This window comes from Seriola lalandi, unplaced genomic scaffold, assembly GCF_002814215.2.
Source record: "Seriola lalandi dorsalis isolate HSWRI2012SDOR001 ecotype SW California unplaced genomic scaffold, Sedor1 jcf7180002054580, whole genome shotgun sequence".
NCBI lineage: Eukaryota > Metazoa > Chordata > Actinopteri > Carangiformes > Carangidae > Seriola > Seriola lalandi.
In genome coordinates, this window is record NW_019525133.1 from 487,484 (window position 1) to 506,605 (window position 19,122).

Here is a 19,122-nt window from a genome sequence, read left to right on the forward strand (position 1 = left end):
TAGAGTATAGTAAAGTCAGCCCTCAAGGGAATACAGCCACCCACAATCCCTATACAAGCTTCCACCCCACAGTTTGGACTCCACAGCCAGTCACAGTGCTCCATGTGAATGTATATGACATGTTGTTTCACATTTACACAGATCTGTTCTTGGATTTGCTTCTGACACTGGCACTCTTTGTAGAAAGAGCTCTCTGAGCTTTGACTTAGATTAAAATCCCACCATGGAGGAGCATCTGTCTAAACTGTCTGTCCATCTGACTGAGTAGGGTACACGTTAAATCCAGAGGCTCAGGAGTAGTGACGTCTTGTCACATGACCAACCACCTCGTACATCATAATTGCATGTGCCGTACAGGCAATTCTGCATCACACTCGTTGAAGCGTAGCAGAGCTGGTGACTCCAACTACAAACATCCATTGGTAGAAAGTAACAAAGGACATTTACTCAAGTCCTGTATTTAAAGTGATAGTAGTGATAGTATATTTGAAGTGGGGTTGTGTGAAGGACTTATCTATAGTCGGTGTAACACCTGCAGTAGATTTGGATTTGGAGGCAGCCAGGTGTACCAAATCTCAGCGATGTGCTGCTGTGGATGGGGCTGGCTACAAAAATGTGTTTTGGCTACAAAAATGTGTTTTAGCCACTTAAAAAAAAAAGCCCACCAAAAAAAACAATATCCGTTGAAGTTTACGCTATATCTTTAATATTCGTTAAACAGCCCTTTCCTTTGGCACTGCATTTTCTCAACCGTTGAGTCATCATATTCCTACACACAAGCACACCTACAGCACGCACTGTTACGCTGCTGTTGGTCTGTCTTATTGTCTTTTCTCACTAGGTGTTTGTCTGACTAGCTGTCTTCCCATCAATCTACCTTTCCTTTCAACTAGCTACCTATCACACGTCTTTCTTGTTATCTGTCCATCCATCTGCATTTTAAGAATTTTTGAAACTGTTTGTCTCTGGTGCAATACAGTTCCATTCACTGAATCATATCCTGTCAGGGACTGTTAATGTATCATGTCTCATGCCAGCACAGTGCAGTTTAGCCTTCAGTTGCAAGTCCTGTGAGAGTTAACCTATGTCTAATGAATGAAGGCTCAGTTTAACAAGGAGGTGTTGGTGAGAAACAAAGGATGGGAATACTAGTTCTGAAAAACTAGCCTTTTTTTTTCTGTCTGCTAAATTAGGTGCGACAAAGTCGGCACCATTGACATTTGTGCTTGTGTTACACTGTTTAACTCTGCACTCGTTTAATTAAGGAATGTAGCGGCTAATTAGGACTCACATCACAGAACAGTCAAAATACCCGTGGTGCCTGCCTAGAAGCAGTACTACAGTGACCCACACCATAGCCTAGAGAGAAGAGTCCTGTCTGCAAATCTGTGTTGGCACTGAGTGAATGTTGAATTTATGCTCAGCACGTGTTAGGAGAGAAAAACAGCTGCAGGAGTTCACTCAGTTTTACTTAGATTATGTTCATGATGATGTTTGCTTGTGTGTCTGTTTGTCTGTGGTAATGAGTCATTTAACACATTATCAACGATAAATAAGTGTTTACTTTCTCAAACTTGTGCTGATGAGTATTATGGTAAATGTTTTTCTCAAAAATGACATTTTTTTTGACACTTAATTTTAAAAAATAAATGTGATTTTCTTTAAAACCCCTTTTTATATTCAAGAAAAGAAGCAACATTTATCAAATGTTAGATGGTCTCAAAACACAAGCAGCTGTTCAAGAAAAATAACGGTTTAGAATTGTCGATTATGATTGAAAATAAGGAACTGATTATAGAAGATTACAAATCAAACATTAGATTCCTCTTGGTATTTATGAGGTATTTATGAAACTGACATATTCCAGCTGATACCAAAAAGACACCCACATTGGTACTTTGGTTGATTGATGATGATATTCGAGAATATCCTGAGGTAACCAAAGTCTGTAACCCTCAAAGAATCATAAAGGTGTTGAGCCTTACCATGTGCAATAAAGTTAACAGGAGAGTCAAGAAAGAAATGAAAAACGCTCCAGCTTCAGTGTGAATTGTCTGACCTGGACTTGGACTTACATTAAGTAACAGGGTTAAAAGGATATTAGTGATAAAGGTACATCCTGACACAGTGAATTTTCTCACATGAAGTCAAGCTGCCTTGTCTAAGTTGAGGAAACCTTCCTGGTAGAATGCATACAAATAGTTCAAATTGAAATGCCAAATCATGATAATAAATTCAGATTAAAAATAAAAGAAGAAGTAATTAAAAAATGTCACAGGTTGGACCCCTGTAACTGGTCTTTCTCAGTTTCTCAGAGAAATACTGTTTGACATCTGCAGCTGATTCAACACATCACAGCTATTCTCAGGTTTCTACACCAGCTTTTAGTTTGTCATACAGTAACCTTTAAAATACTGCTGATCATCTATAAATATCTCAGTGGTTTGGTCCCAGAAATACTCTGTATGTCTCTGAGCCTTCTCTTGGGCATCTGCCAGTGGAAGTGATTTTAACTTAAAACAAAGAAGCAGCTTTTCATTATCATGCTACGCATACACTCCAACTACTTTTAAAACCTGTTGTGTTCACCACTGCCTTCAGTGAAATCTTTAGCACCCACACTGTTATCCCCCTGTGATTAAATCCTGAACTATACCTGCTTTTTTCTAAAGATATAAACATTTGTTTACATCGTTTTAATTTGTCTTCTGCTCCTTTCCCTGTCTAAGTCTTACACATTATGTAAAGCACTTTCAATTATCTTTAAAGTTGCTATAAAAAAAATCATCTAGCTCCAGAATACTGCCAGTTGTTTGTGAATCAAAAAATACCTGATTTTCTGCCGTAATATCAACCACTAGACCCTGTGATACATCCAAACTTGGTGAAGCTGCTTTTAGCTATGATGCTTCTAGGAAATATTTGTCTCTTATTCTAACCTGAGTAAGGAAGAGTAAAAAAATTTAAGTGGACAAAGTTTGATCTATTACACTTAATTTATTCAGCCAGAGGGCTAACATACTGCTTAATAGAATTTGATTCAAATACATATTAGAAAAATGTTTCAGCTCTTTTGTGTTAACAGAAATGTTTTAAAGATTTTCTTGTTTGTAAAGATATTCTCAAAAAAAAACAAAAAAAACTTCATCAGTTCAAGTCAAAAGACTCTTGTTGGAACAACCCTTGTTTAAGTTCTTGAGTGGTCTGAAAATTAAAAGTAGACTTTCTAAATTGAATTAGCTTGAAATTAACAAAACTTACATATTTACATTAACAAGAAAAGATTAGTTGATTCCACTAAATTTCTGTATGATGCTTTCTTCTTGCTTCTCCCATCACCTCCCATCTGCTAAAGCTTCATAAGCACAGTTTGGAACATCACATTGCTTCCAACACATACTGTCAGATCGGTGATAATCAAACAGGGGAAATGGGATTATGTAACTTTACTCACAGTGCCGGAGCTCACATCAGATTCTCAGTGTGATCTTGCCAAAGCCTTCCTGCCTTCTCTCTTCAGCTCTCTATCTGTGTTTAGCATGAAGAGTACAGGAAGTGACACCCCCTTCACCAGGAAACTTCCTTTCATGATAATTTTCATGTTCTTGAGCCATCTCTAATAACTGTAATACAGACCTTTTTTTATAGGTTCACCAGGGCTGAAACTACTTATTATTTTTCGTTACTGATTAATGTAATGATTATTTCTTCCAATAATTGTGTGGTCATTAAATGTTGGAAAATAGTGCAAACAAATCCCTTAGAGATCACCTAAAGCCCAACCTGATGTATTTTAAGTGCTCACTTTGTCCCAAAACCAAAGACATTCAGTTTACAATATCGTAAGAGTTGTTGATTTATTTTCTATTAACTAATCCATTGATGGACTAATAGTTTTATACAGAAAATTAAAGACCAAAAGCACTGAGCTCATTGCCCACCATACATTATATGAGTCAGTACTTTATGCAAATAAGCAAATGGTGATTAAGTAAGATGCTCTGTATGACTAGTAGAGGGTGGATATCCAACCAGAGCGTGACAGGACCCTGCCTTGTCCTTTTGTTTCTTCTTTATATCCTCCATTTCCTGTTTTCTTTTTTAATTTCCCCCTTCACCTCCTTGTCTTTCGTTTTCTGTGCATCCTGACCTTTAATTTCCATCTTCTTCTTTTCTCTTTTATTCTTTTTTGTCTCCACCTCTGTACTCACCTTCTTCTTGCCAGACTGGAAACATCTCCTCCTTTTCTGTATTTTCAGACAGCTCCTCCAGTTCTTTCTTCTTCTCTTACAGTACTTAGTTCTGTCTTCTCCCCTTCCATCTGTTTTACTTTCCTCTCCCAGTTCTCTTCTCTCTTGGCGAGCTCTGTTCTGAAGTTCTCCTCCAGAGAGTTGTAGGTTGTCCTCCAAGCTTCCTCTTTTCCTTGTCTTTCAGGATTTTCCGCATTTAAATTTCCCTCTACTTTCAACCCGTTTGAATGGTTTCAAGCGGGACACAGCAGCAGTGTCTATATTTGCAGCAATTTTCAGTACACATTAATGCATAATGTGCTTTGATTACTACACTTGTTAGGATTCTTTTCTGGTGAAAAGAGAGATACATTAATCAGTTTTTTAGTGTTCATTTTGGATGGAAGGAGGATTTCTCCCATAACATAGAATACATTTACAGTATATATGCATTAATATTTTTCTCACGCTTCTATGGTTGTAATTACATCCTGATGTTATTTTATGTTCAGATATTCACATAAATGTGCACAAGTGGATATCGGTGAATACAAGCAACTGCTCAGTTTAAGGCAAGAAAGAAGTTTGGTCAATAGTGCAAAATAAACAAGGCAACCATTCTATTCAACAAAATATTTTGTTATATATTCAGGGAGAGGGTAGATAAGTTTTTTCTTCAATGGACAGGTTTCAAAGAAACTCATTCTACTCACCTCCTACAGGGAGAGAAAGAAAGAAATGCTTTCTAAAATTTGTATTTGAGAAAATGTCCTTGGTTACATTCCACCACTGGAAGCAGACCATGTCACAGGCCCCAGCGGAGACTGGGTCTTGAGTTGAGTCAAGCTTGTCGCTGCATGAGAGATTTGGGAGTTGTAAAGAGAGATGAAACCGTGTTCAGGTTAATACATTAGAGGACAAAGACGGAGTTTCCCAAGCATTTTCATGAGGTTGAGATTACAGAAGTGAGAATACACACCTACAGTTAGGTCTATATGTATTTGGACATTGGGCATGATCCAGTACATTGAATCTGAAATGAAATGACTATGGACTTCAAGTCAGAAGTCTCATCTTAAATTTATGGGTTTTTCAGATCAACCAAGTGAACCATGTGGTAATTATAGCCATTTGACAGACTGCCAATTTCAGAGCACTGACAGTTATTGGACAAGTTCCTATAAACCTAAATAAAATGGTCACATTCAGCACTTAGTTGTAGACTTGTAGACTCTATCAATGACTATAGTGATATGTCTTCACCTCCTAAGTGAGATCTTGAGATAATGTCAAATTAAACATCATCTAAAAATACTTAGGTGATGTTGGTCCAACAAGCACACTGTGACGTTCTCTTAGTCTGAACTCAACAAAAGCTTTATGTCGACATATGACAGTTTGATCAGCCTAATCTAAGTTGGGCTACAGTTTCAGCTCCACAGTCGAACTGCCTTGTTTACTGAAAGATAGGTAATATAATGAACTTAGACACTAATACAGTAGACAAACAGCAGAAACAGAACAGCGAAGATTAACAAAGCTTTATTTATATATCCCTATATCATTTAATACCTTTTCTTATGTTCCATCAAATGTTACGTAGTGTCTGGAGCAACATGAATATAAACTGTAACTTGACTGGTTGTCACAGACAGATATGATATATAAATGAATGATGAAAATATTACCAAGACTGTTATTTACAGGTTAACTGCGAGGCCGTAATTCTAGTTTTAACCTGTAAATAACAGTCTTGGTAATATTTTGGACTGTAGAATGTCATCAGCACTGCCCAGGGATGTGAAAATGATAATATGTAAATGTTTCTGATCCTTTCAGTTATCATAAAGATCATCTTGTTTTTTGTCATTGGATATTCAATGCTCATACCAAAACACTCTCCGAATGAACATGTTGAAAAAGGACATTTAGTATACAAATTCATTAAAAGCGTGCTTTCTGTACCAAGGCCATTTCTATCAAATATGTAAATTGGGAGTGAACATGTGTGTGATGGATTTCAGGATTAGGCGTGATAAGATGGTCTTTTGCTGGACTGCTGTGTCATCAATTCGTGGATGGTGCATTAATCTATAAAAGCAGACATTAGAAAAGATAGAGCTTTTACTTGCATGTAGCCTCGGGCATTGCACTGTAGCACTATGCATAAAGAATTGTCGAGAACATAATAACCTACATTACACTTATCTAGACAATTATTTTTTTCATAATTGTCATATTTCTTTGATCTTTAGTTTTTAATGCTGAGAGCAACACCAGACTCTGCACGAGTAGAGTACAGGGCGAGTTTTGCGTTTCATTACAGCTTTAAACAGCTGGCTTCCCTGACCTCAGGGGCAAAGTGTAGTTCAGTGTAATGAAGTGTGTCAGGGAAGCCAATTCATTCCAGTCTCCCCCACTGCATCAGTGGCATAAAAAGCACATTATGTAAACAACTTCTAAAGCGTCACCTCTTCTGGTTCCATTTATCATTGTACATTTTCTGCTCATAATTTGATTCTCTGTCGTGAGAGAGCATGTTCCATAATTTTGTTCACAAGTAACAGGAATAACATTATTCTTATGCCACTGTAGCTCCATAGTAAGCAGAGTGACATCCTGTTACGACTACAAAACATCCGTATGTGTTTTTGCCTTATATGCCTGCAGGCAAAAAAGAAAGAAGAAAATTACATGATAATCCTATAATAGCACATTACTAACTAAAAGCCCCTTTACGCCTTTTAAGATGAAGCTTTTTTCCATTATGTTAGTGTGTAGTTATTTGTTTTGTTCTTTCTTTATTTGTCCTTCTTTGTCTTTCTTTCCTCCCATAATTTTTTCTCTCTTTCTCATCGGTAACAGTTTTTTTTATATGTTTTTAGCCAATACTGTTTCTGGTGCTGATTTTAACCACAGTGCTGATGGGTAGTTTAATGGCTCGGCTTTTTGTTTGAAAAAGACAAAACAGACACAGTGCATGTCAAGGCCATAAAAGTTCACGTCTCTAGCTGAAAAACAAACTCTCGCTCTGCCATCAAGGACCATGCAGCCCTTTGTGCATTGTGGGTATTCTCCGCAAACCAACCGGGGTGCTTATATATAAAATGAAACTTTGATACACAAACAGTTGTTCACTGTTGTGTTTCGGCTGCATTTAAATTACATTGACTGAATTCACAGTTGTGGGTTGAGTTCCTGTGCTGAATCTAAAGATGTGCTTTTATTCCCGTTCTGGCTGTGACTAAACACAACCCAGGTTCATACTTCTCTGCTCGTTTTTTTTAACTAACCATGTCTTTAAATAGACACCGCTCAGCAGAATGGCTGTAAATTGAATAAGACTGTCATGCTATGCTTTATTTTAAATCTTCACACATGTCTGTGCATCTGGCCCACAGCTTCTCAAAAAGCAACTGAAAATACCTGGAATACAAGATAACCTCACCTCTCAATGTTCAGACATTAGATTGATTATTTTAAATAATTATTTTTAATTATTTTAAATATGAAAATTTACTGAAGCTCTTTATGCTAACTTCTTAACCATTCAGATTGTGTTTGAATTTTCAAAATCTGTTCTGTTCAAGCAATGCTAACATAAATGATTTTAAATGATGGCCCTAGGGAGGTCAAAGTTTTCAGTTATTCTGTGCTCTTGGATGGATCCGATGGATAAAATCATTTAAAGTTGCCAGAGGGTAAATCCTAATGACTTTGGCGATCTCCGACTTTTCCTCTAGCACCACTGTGTCTCGTTTATAAGGTTTGTAATATGTTCTGCCTTTGTAAATGCATTTGATGGTGTGCTTACACCGCACTAACAATACTGCGTATGTAAAGGGAAGCCAGCTATTGATTCTGTGGGGGAGGATGGACAGTGGGTAGACTATCTGCAAACAAAAGCTCCTGTAAAATTGCCATGTCATTTTATCATAACAAGGGGAGCATAAAAGGCAAGTGTGGCATGATTATAGGAAATCTTCAAGAAGGGTCGATTTTCTTGAACATCAATAGGCTCCTTGGCAGGTCTGTCTGAGTTAACCTGCACTTAGTAATGACTGTAGAACAGCTACATCTGTCTCCGGCCTCCCTGTAGTGACTGGCTCTCCGTTAGAGGAGGAGGAGAGAATGAGGCTGGGATTAGATGTGAGATTGATTAAACTGCTTTTTGGTCCGAAGTAGGAGGAGGTTCCTAATGTAAAAAGTGCATTTATAATACAGGCAGGATCTGAGAGTAGAAAAACAAAGGATATCTCCTGCAGAGTTGGTAGCTAGTCTATAATGTGTAATGGGAGATCTGGGGTAAGTGACAGTTCTGAGAAAATGAAGCGTTGTGAGAACAGTGAAGACATTTCTTGAGAAGCTTTTGTGTAATGACATTTGCTTTCATATACCTCTTATTGTGTTACTTTATTTCATCTCAGTTAATGTCACATTTAGGCCATTAGGTCTGTAACACTGCCAATTAACTTGTCAGGAATTTCACAGAAAGTGAACATACAGGTGACCTTCCATTTATTGGCTTTCCATGAGAATATAGAGGAGATTAAGAGAAAGTAAAATAAACGAAGAAAGGGGTGTGAAGGAAAAGACACTGTAAAATACTTTTTTTCTGTTTTAAACAGTATATACAGTAAATATAGTACATACCAGTCAGGGATTTACACCTGATAGTTGCCTGTATTAAATCTCATGTGGAAAAATTCACTCGGAACCATTGAGAAAATGTTAATTGCTGTGGTGGTAGGAAATTACAGGAAGTAGGAAATATGCATATGTTGTTCATTTATGTATCATCGTTATACCCCTGGCTAACAAGTGATGATTACCGGTTAAAAATAAAGAAATAAATTCTGCATGACCACACAGAAGCATTTAACCTTTTTGTGAGAGAGTAAACAATTGGTAAGGCCTAATTTGCATAGTTCTGTGTTGATGCTCAACAAAAAATGGAAGTTCAACAAAATGTCTCAGGCCAATTTTCTGAATATCAGCAGATTATTTTAACCCTAATTCTGACCTCATTTTAAATACAAAAATAAAAAAAGAAAACTTCAAATTAATTCAAATTTAACCCTACAGTCTTGTGCGGGGCTGATTATTTTCTACTTTTATTGATTCCTGTCTCTACATTATTTCTAGTTTTTTATTATTGCATTTTTATCTTTCCAATTGCTGCATTCTGGTCTAACAGGCTCCATTATAAGCACACAGTATTGTATCATCCAAAAGCATGCCAGCCAAATTTGAATATGGCAATTAATTTCATTCCCCTCTCGTACTAAAACGCAGCAGCCAAAAATGCAATCACTGTACAGTATCTGTGAGACCATTCACCAGGCCCAGACTGAGATAATAATTCAGTCCGGGACTGTAACTCCAGCCCAGCCTGCTCTGCACATTCAGACCAGACTGCTTATATTGGAACATTTTGTTGACAGTGTTCTACTTCAGTTTTTATAGACTTTGACCAACAAAAGAAAGCGTGATGTGGTATATTCATGCCCAAAGTGTAATAGTAAAAAGCTGCTTTCTACAACTTGTGACAGGTTTATCCTGTGACACCCTAAGGATTTCATATAACAGATTGCAAGTTAAATGATAATATGTGCAGACCTCCTGCTGTCCAAACAAAACCAAGGACAAAATATTGTGGCTCAGAAACACACTCAAAAGAAATCACAGTACATGTTCAGGAAATCATTCACCCTTGTTCAGAAAACAGAAGAACACAAATCTTTACCTGTAAATGTGTGCAAAAGTAGAGAGATCATGCTCATTTGAAAAGATTTACCTCAGTTCAAACAGCAGGTAAGGTCAATGACAGTTACTACTTGCCAAAATAAACACCCACAGAGCACGTGAATAGGAACACCATATAAATACTGGTTAGAGCCTCCCTTTTCTCTCAAAACAGCTTCAGTTCTTTGTGGCATGGATTCAGTAAGATGTTGAAAACATTCCTTTGAGATTCTGTTCCATGTCGACATGATTGCATCACTTTATTTCTGCAGATTTGTCAGCTGCACATTGATGCTAGAAACTCTCCCATTCTACCACATCCCATCCACCTCAAGGTTCCACGTGTAGTACATTCAACGCGTTTCTTCTCCCCACACTTGTAAAAGTGGTTATCTGAGTTACTGTAGCTCCAACCAGCATGGCCATTCTCCTCTGACCTCTCTCGTCAAAAAAGTGTTTCTGTCTGCAGTACTGGATGTTGGATGGATGTTATTTTTTGTTTTTGCTACCAAGTACTGAATTGTGTCAAATGAATAGTTTCAGAAGCAGGAAATGAGAAAGTGAGAGAACAGCAATAACCTTTTTTAACACAAACTGAGACTAGTGACAGTAAAAGGGGATTATTTCAGAAATATTACTAATCCACAATTTTTTACCTTTACTTTTTTTTTAATATATATTTCCAGTTGTGTGTCTTGACGGGCAGAGATCCCACCATGAGGTTAAAGGCAGGGCCACTGTAGGTACAGATCCGAGTGAATGCAGCTCGCCTGTGTTGTTTGTTTGAGGCCGTTCCATCAGTGTTGTGATCTACATGCATGTGATCTACTTGTCATTTACATGCTCCAAAACAGCAACCTATACTCACAGATAAGCAGAACCTAAATATGGTTCGAAGGCAGAATGTCATTCATTCCTTTACGTGTATGTTTGTATTCTCTGATTATTGACTGGCTGAATCATTTGCTCACTCCACTTCAGTCCATAGATCATTTCTCAAGTCCTCTTACATGCTGCAAGTTGCTTCCAGAGTATGCCTGTCAGATGAATGGGTTTCATAACCATGCTGTAAGACATATTTGATACATTTTGTTGTCCTTTCATTCAGAGCATTAATGTAGTTATACTTAACTTTAAAATACTTTGTTAACATGGTATATAGTATAGATCTGCACTTAGTAAAAACAGGGTGGATTGAAACTGAAACATTAATTTCACTCTTTCTTCTTTCTCTCTGTTGCTCTAATTGCTCTTGTGGCAGTACATAGCACACTCAGCACCTGATGCATTTCAGATTGGCAAAAAAAATCTGTATTGCATATAATTAACTGATGTTATTATTGCAAGAATAAGAGTGATTACTTTAACAGACTCATCTCCGTTTTGAGTAAACACAGGCTGGTAGCGTAGCCACTTCTCTGGCTTTTTTCCGCTTGGATTGCAACACAGCTTGACAGCTCAGTAAAAACCTCTGAGCCCTTTGATCATGATATGCTCATTTCTGTATTGCTCCGATCCGACAGGGAGTCCCACTTAAGTTACAACTCGAGTAAGATAGAGCTGAAAAGGACATAAGAGCAACTTCATTGGGTACTCTCAGTTTGCCTTGATCTATCTATCCCGTCCTCTCAAACAGATACTGCTAAGAAAAAGATAGGTAAGGGACAGAAAGAAATACTCATGAGTGAGTTGTCAGAGTGAGAGACGCTGATGCAGGGGGGCAGGGAAGGGGAAAGTTTTGATATCTAAAACTTTCAGAAGCAGATTTGTGTTCAGAAATGACGCTCGGGTATGTCGAGAAATCAGACCTTTAATTCCACGTTAATCCTCTTTTCTGCAGCCCTGTCCATGGCTGACACGGTTGCCCCATGGAAAAGCCTGCTACGGGTTTGGAACGCTGGCTTTGAAGTCCGGTGTTTCTATCGGGGTCCTAGAGTAGTTATCGCATAGTAGCTTTCCCTTGGCTCTTCATGGGATTAAAAACTCTTGTTTGTTTGTTGCAGTATATTTCTCCTATTTCCCATTTGAGCGATACAAGGTTTTCACCCAGCAGCTACATTATGTCACAACTCAGAATTGTTTGTCTTTTTTGGTCCGTTACCCCAACTCCTTGTTGTGTTGATCCAGTCTGAATTGGATGAGTGATAAAGTCATCAACTCAACAACTTGTTAATTTGTGTGTATGAGTGAGTAATTTGTTTGCTTATTGAGACACCACAAATTTACAAAAGGTTTATCCTGTCACACCCTGAGGGTTTCATATAATAGATTGCTCACACTGAAGAACGGAATAAATATTAAATCAGATTCTATGTTTAGTCTATAGTCAATATCACCAAATGTTACTGCAGCTGAATATTGCATAAAGAAAAGACTGTAGCCAAAATTAATTGCAACAGTCCAGTCATGGGACTGGAGTGAAGGAACTGTGATTAACTTACAAATTGTGTTTGTGCTGTAACAAAAGGAGCGATTACTCAGAGGTTGAGTGTTTTGTCCATTGTATTCAATGTAAAATCACCAGGGGTAAACATTTCAATTTAGAGACAATGGTAAAGGGGTGTGTGAGAGTGTGTGTTCGCAAAGGAAAGAGTTTTCAAAGAGTGCTGCAGTAAGTGTTTGGCGACGTTTCAAAATGATGAATGATTTAATTTCATGTTATGTTCTGCCCTTTGAACATTTTTATTCTGAAGGGACTCCAGCGGCAACTGTGAGTATTTATGTTTCCAAAAAAATGAATTGTAATAGAAAAATGTCAGGAAAAATCCAACATTGCATCTAATTCTTTATGATTTGCTTCATATGGTACTTAGTCATATTGCTACTTCAGTTTGCCCCGAGTTGTAGTTGTAGAAAAAGGGAGATGTACCAATATGTTGCTTCACTGCTCAGACCAGGTCAGGAGTTTTACTATTAGCCTTATTTCCAGTTTTGGCCTCTGAGCGACGAAAATCTTTGCGGCAACTTTATGTGTGTTCAAGCTAGATTGCCTTTGTATGCCACTGTACATTGTCTTTTGTCAGCAGTAAAGCACTAGAGTACTTGATGATTCATCAATTCTCCAGAGATGCAACAGGGGAAAACCCACACCCTCACACACACACACACACATTCATCAGTAGTGCCAGAAAGAGGTCTGGCACTACTGATTTCACCTAACCTCTCTTTAACAATGCGGCATGACTTGGCACATGCTGGGCTGCTGCTGCCACCGTGACTGCTGGGATTGGTGTGCTTATTGTGAGCCCTCTGCTGCACATCACCTTTGATTTGTGTGTGCTGCGCAGGCTTCTTTTAAGTGGTTTCCTGTATAATGAATACACACACACACACACACACAGAGGTCTCTGGGTTCAGCAACACCTGTCTGCAGTTTCATATCCTGTAAATCCCAGGAAACAGAAAGACAGGCTTGTTCTGTTTTGTCATGCTTTAGATCAGGAGCAAAGAATGAAACCTGCCTTGAAGCCCTTGGAACGAAGCCTGAAAATATAGAGTGCATGTGCAGGTGTTGAAAGCACGGGTTGTTAACCCGCAAATCTGATTAAATGCTCTGAGAATAAAGTACTGTATAACACAGCACCTGCCTAAAGTGTTATTTTTTACTCTGTCTCTGTCTGTGTGTCCACCATCACTCACTGTCTGTCACTGTTTCTCTCCTTCAGATATCCGGGGTTTGCAAACCTTTATGGACCAGGCTTCTCGGTTGGGTCTGGATGTGTCCTTGCAGAGGGTGGACCGCAACGTCAGCCGTGTCTTTACCGACCTATTCAACACAATGCGCACTGAGGAACTCAACCGGTATCGTGACACTCTACGGCGGGCCGTGCTGCTCATGAGCCCACGAGGTGCACAGGTGTTCATCCACCAGGTAGGCTAGACTTTTCTTCATCAAGGGATCAGCAACTCAAGCAGAGTGACAGTCAGAGAGCCAGACAGAAAACAAGCATTTATTCACTAAAGATGATGACCAATGAATAGGGATGGGAATTGAGAAGTGGTCCAAATTGTTCAAACCATCGGAATCATATGCCACCGAGTTTATCAATCCCACCACTTTAATTGGAGAGCCGTTTGTGTGTGCCTTTCAAGCCACACCAAGTCTGCCTGGTTCAGTCGTTCGATTTTTTTCCCCTTTGTGCATATACTGTGTGATATACGATGATGCTGTGAAGAGGCTCAGGTTCACTACAACTGGTGCTTTAGTGTTGGTCTACTTTGCTACGGTTTATTGGAATAAACAGTCTACATAAAGCCTAAGAACAACAAAAGCGACTTTTTTATTTTATTTTTAATTAAACGACCTTCATGCCAAGTCAGTGCTATCTCAGTGATCAATAAAAAAAAATGTTCAGTTCAATTATTTATTAAACCACAAATTCTACAATAACTAATTAAACAATAACAACAACTGCTCCAAAGCTAGTTTGCCAACAAAAACAAATAAGGTATTGAATCCACAGAAATACGCACTACAGTAGGGGCGTCAGAAGGAGTGCTGACAGGGCAGGAATCCATAAAACTAAAACACCTGCATGCTTGCTCGCAACTGACAGACAGCACCACTGAACTGAGAAATGAACAGATCTTTTAAAGAAGTTTTAAAGAAGATAACTTAGTTTACATTGGGAACTTGCCACTACCACACCAGTGACCTTTCCCATGTCAAAACTGTTAAAATAAGATGTAACTACAACCCATCTGCACTCATGTGGTTCTGACAAAACCCGAAGCAGATGGCAGAGATCAGACTGAGATGTGTTTTGCCTTTTGATATTTAGTTGGCCCAAAGAAAACCACATTTAAGATGCCAATATTCTGCATCAAATGTTACAAATATATCTTTGGACAGAAGAAACAGTATTTCTACAGTAAAATATTCACTCAGTCTTCCTGCACTGCTAAGGAAGGGAGTGTATTTACTGTTCTGATCAGCAGCATTGCATATAACCCCAGGCAAAGTTCAACAAAAACAAAGTCAATTGTGTGGAGCCGTAGAGGATTTGTGTCTTATCTTAGCTCATGCTGTTCAAACTTGGAAGCTGTTACTAACCTTTCCTCTATTTGCTCCTTCCACATGTTTGCTAACTGTAGCAGCTGAAATCAGGGAAGCACTTTAGAGTTCATGGTTAAGACACTGAAACACTTATGAAAGACTGAAGATTTTCCAGCTCACATGAAAAATCTATAATACAAATTAAAATTGATATTGTAAAGCATCTGTGATGTGTCAGCATGTGACAAAAATAAGATCCACAAATTTCATATAATTTGAATCAGCAGGAGGAGTTGGATTTGTACAGAAAATTTACTTGACTATATAAATTTAAAATATGTTAAATGTCCATTTAGAGTTAATAAACATTATAATTATATAACAGCATATAATATGCATATTCTTCAAAAAGCCTTGACTGTACATTTTTCCTTTAAAGAAACAAATGTTTTATTGAGGACAGTGTTTGATTTTGTTTTGTTTTGGGGTTTTTTCATTTCAATTTGCTCATTCCCAGCACTGAGAAGATATTTTCTCTTGGTGCAAGACCTTTTCATATTTCCTTTAATGTCAATTCCCAGACAGAGAAAGACTAAACCTAAGCTCTGAGTTATGACATTTCTATAGGCCAACATAAGTAAACGTATCCATCTTATTTAGTGAGGATGAGTTATTGCTAGAGTATAGATGGAAGGAACTAAAAAAAATTATGATGATGTATAAAAAATGCTTGCCAATAAAGAATGTCAAATATATTTCAATATTTTGTCATTTTATTGCATTTGGATCTCACTTGCATTTAAAGATCTCTGTAAGATGGAGAGAGAATCCTGACACATGACAGTACTGTGCTGTATGTACTGCAGTGCTAAAAAACTGACATTCATCACACATACATGTGATATCAGGGTCACAGCATTTTCACTATGATGACATTTCTAAAGTCAAGATGTCAGGAGATGTCATGAATTATTTTTGTCATGAATTTCTTTGTGGCAGCAACACACATTAGACCAACCTTCAGGAACTGTTTTAGGGCTGAGTAACTCTGAGAGAGACTCACTATAGATGGACTTAGAAACATTTGCTAGATTGGTAACTTTAAGGCTGCAGACAACCCACAACACAATATCCTTTCCCTTCAAAAAGAATATTTGATGGAATGAACACAAATTGTTTTTGTCCTAAAATATACAAAAAAAATACACCTTTTCAAACCTAATATCATCAAGACGTTTATCTATGTATATCCCAATTTTTCAGCTTTGATTCATTTAATCTTTCTATAAAATACTGAAGAAAAACAAATTAAGAGGGCACTGGATGTCACAGATACCTCCATATACGTGCCATTTTATAATAATCATAATTTCATTCCAGGTCAAACTCATTTTGTTCTCCACAGATGGGCAGAAAAGGACCTGTAAACAATTTTTATGTTGATAATCATCAAAAGATCAATCAAAATATAGATTCAGTGTCCCTGACAGTCACCTTTTCTGCTACCTGCAAATGAAAAAGTTTATGAGACAGTTTTTAGCACGGTCTGACATCTTACCCCTGCAGCAGGCCTATAATGAATGCATGTCTCTAACTCCCACCTGCAAACATTTAATATCACAGTCGGGTCGCCCCAGTAGCTAACCTGGTAGAGTGCGTACCACATGTCAAGGTCCTGACCGCAGCAGCTCAGCTTCAAGTGCAGCTCGGGCCCTGTGCTGTCTCTCTCTCAGCCTGCCTTTCCTGTCTCTCTCTACTGTCTCTGCCAAAAAACATGTAATATCCCAGTTGGTCGCCATCTTTAAGGAGAATATCTCCTCTAAAAATCTCGATGATGTATGCGGCAGGGAAAGTGGCTCTGAAATACCTCTTTAGGAAAAAAGGGCTGAGTGGAATTAAGGATTGTTCTGTTAATGTGAGACTTCAGTTCATACAATTTAAAACCATACACCTTATACACTATTCAAAGGTCAAGCTGAATAAGAGCCACCACTTCGTTTCCTCTAAATGTGACAAATGTGACTTGGAGGATGGGACTTTAAGTCACCTCTGCTGGTCATGCTCTAAAGTGCATAAGTTCTGGGAGGAGATATTTCAGTGCTACAGAGGAATACTTGGAAGGCAAGTCGTGCCTGACTGTAATTTTGCTGTATTAGGCTGTTCTGAATAATACTTCCAACTACCGTATGAGCGTTAACTGGCTCTCATATTTGACATGGTTATGGCTAAAAGTTTTATTTTGAGGGAATAGAAAATCTTCATCCTGTCCTTGTTATAAAAAATGGCTCAGTATATGATTTCCTGTTTGTACTTGGAGAGTTAAGATACTCTAATTGTTACTCCAACTTTGCAAATATTTGAAGACCCTTTGTGGAATATATTAGAGAGAAGGGTGTCTAACCAGGTCTATCAGACTCCATGTGTTTATTTGTACCTTTTTGGACATTTTGTTGCCATAGCAGTGGGTATTGCGTACTCAGCTTTTTGGTATTCATGTACTTTTATAAGATGTTTTATGGGTGGGTGGGCTCTGGGTGTTTGTTTTACCTGTTCTTTTAATCCTTTTTTCTGTGTATTTTACAGATTGGAAAAACTCAAAATAAAATATTAAAAAATGTAAAAAAGAGCCTTGAATCAACTCAAAAACCTCACTTACATTCCGCTCATCCTCTTTTAAATGCTCTACCATTAATATAAAAGTGAAGCACTTGTAGACAAATAAATCAGTGAACAGGTTGTGAATACATCAATGCTTTCAAGTTTCATTAATGATATACGGCTTTGATCTTTTTCTGTACTCCAGTGAATTAGGTTCACATACACAGAATGCTGCAGATATCTTTTCTTCTCATAAGATCGCATTTAATCACATCAATTATATTCTTTATTATTCCTTATACAATTAACATGAGGCATCTCGGGGACTAAGAAATAAGCACAGCTTCACATTCAGCACAGCTCCCAAATGCTCCTGTGAATATGTTAATATATTAGAACTGGTGGAGATTTGTTAATTCACCAAAGCTTCATTAATATGTTGGTAACTGTTGTCACAGAGCGTTCCTGCTCCCCACCAGAGATGCTGGGGAGAAAATGTAAATATGCTAATATCTGAATAGAGAATGATGATGAGGCCTCAGAGAGTTAAGTACTCCTGAACTGTTTCAGCGGGAAAAGAAAAAGCAAAGTTGCCATGGTGACAGAAGTCGACTGATCAAGAATTCATATTTTTTCATGATGGTTATCAATGATAAAATGTGGTTAATTACTGGGATTATTGGTATTGATTGTCTCAAACGGTTTGTGCAAGGCAGGACAAAATGTGTTAAGGCAGTGTTGAGTATTGTTACTGAAAACATGAAATTTATCTTCTGTAGCAGTGTAGCGGTGCTGTTCACCACAGAGATGTGCTCCGTTTCCTGCTCTTTACTGAATTTGTCAGTTGTGTTTTTCACAGTTTGTTCAACTCCGTTATTTTCTCTTCTGCTCTGTCCTACTCTATCATTAAACATATTCACAAAAACACACAAAACAATTGCAAAAAAATGCAAAAGAAATTATCACAGAGATAGAGATTCAACACAACTACAAAAAAGAGGCAAAATGAGACACAAAATGACAGAAAAGCAATGCAAAACAGCTGCAAAGATATGCAAAACGACCACAAAGAGATGCAACATGACCATCGAGACACTAAATAACTAGGGTCTAAACCATTATGAAGAGATGCAAAATAAGATGAAAAACAGCTATGAAGAGACCCACAATGACCACAAAGAGATCCAAGATGACGACAAATGCAAAACAACTACAAGGCAATGCAAAACGACAACAACTAAAAAGAGACACAAAATGACTTTAAAAACTACAGAAAACTGCTGCAAAGACATGCAAAATGACAAAGAGATGCAAAACAGCCACAAAGAGATGCAAAACAACTGCAGACATGGAATGATTACAAAGAGCTGCAAAACACCACAACGAAAAAAACTCCAAATGACTACAAAGAGATGCAAAATGACAAGTGAGACACAAAACCACTACAAAAACTCGGCCCCATCACTTTCAGTCTGGGTATCTTACTCCTGTGTGTGTGTGTGGGGGGGGTGGGGTTACATGTGTATCCATGCCTGCTTTTTCCTCTGCAAGGTC

At 37.9% G+C, this 19,122-nt stretch overlaps 1 protein-coding gene and 1 long non-coding RNA gene across 2 annotated transcripts in view; one reads left to right on the forward strand and one right to left on the reverse strand.

The window, feature by feature from the left end:
- Window positions 1-19,122, forward strand: part of LOC111663792 (glutamate receptor ionotropic, delta-1-like) — a 236,941-nt gene that overhangs the window by 138,640 nt on the left and 79,179 nt on the right. Inside the window, exon 4 of the mRNA XM_023418119.2 lies at window positions 13,640-13,845. Within this exon, the coding sequence (XP_023273887.1) occupies window positions 13,640-13,845 (206 nt within the window). The remainder of the gene's footprint in view (window positions 1-13,639; window positions 13,846-19,122) is intronic.
- LOC147818454 (uncharacterized) lies at window positions 2,978-10,041 on the reverse strand. Its single transcript, XR_015437953.1, has 3 exons — window positions 9,976-10,041; window positions 4,943-5,082; window positions 2,978-4,581 (listed from the first exon to the last, which is right to left on the reverse strand). It is a non-coding gene; the product is annotated as an uncharacterized LOC147818454 (long non-coding RNA).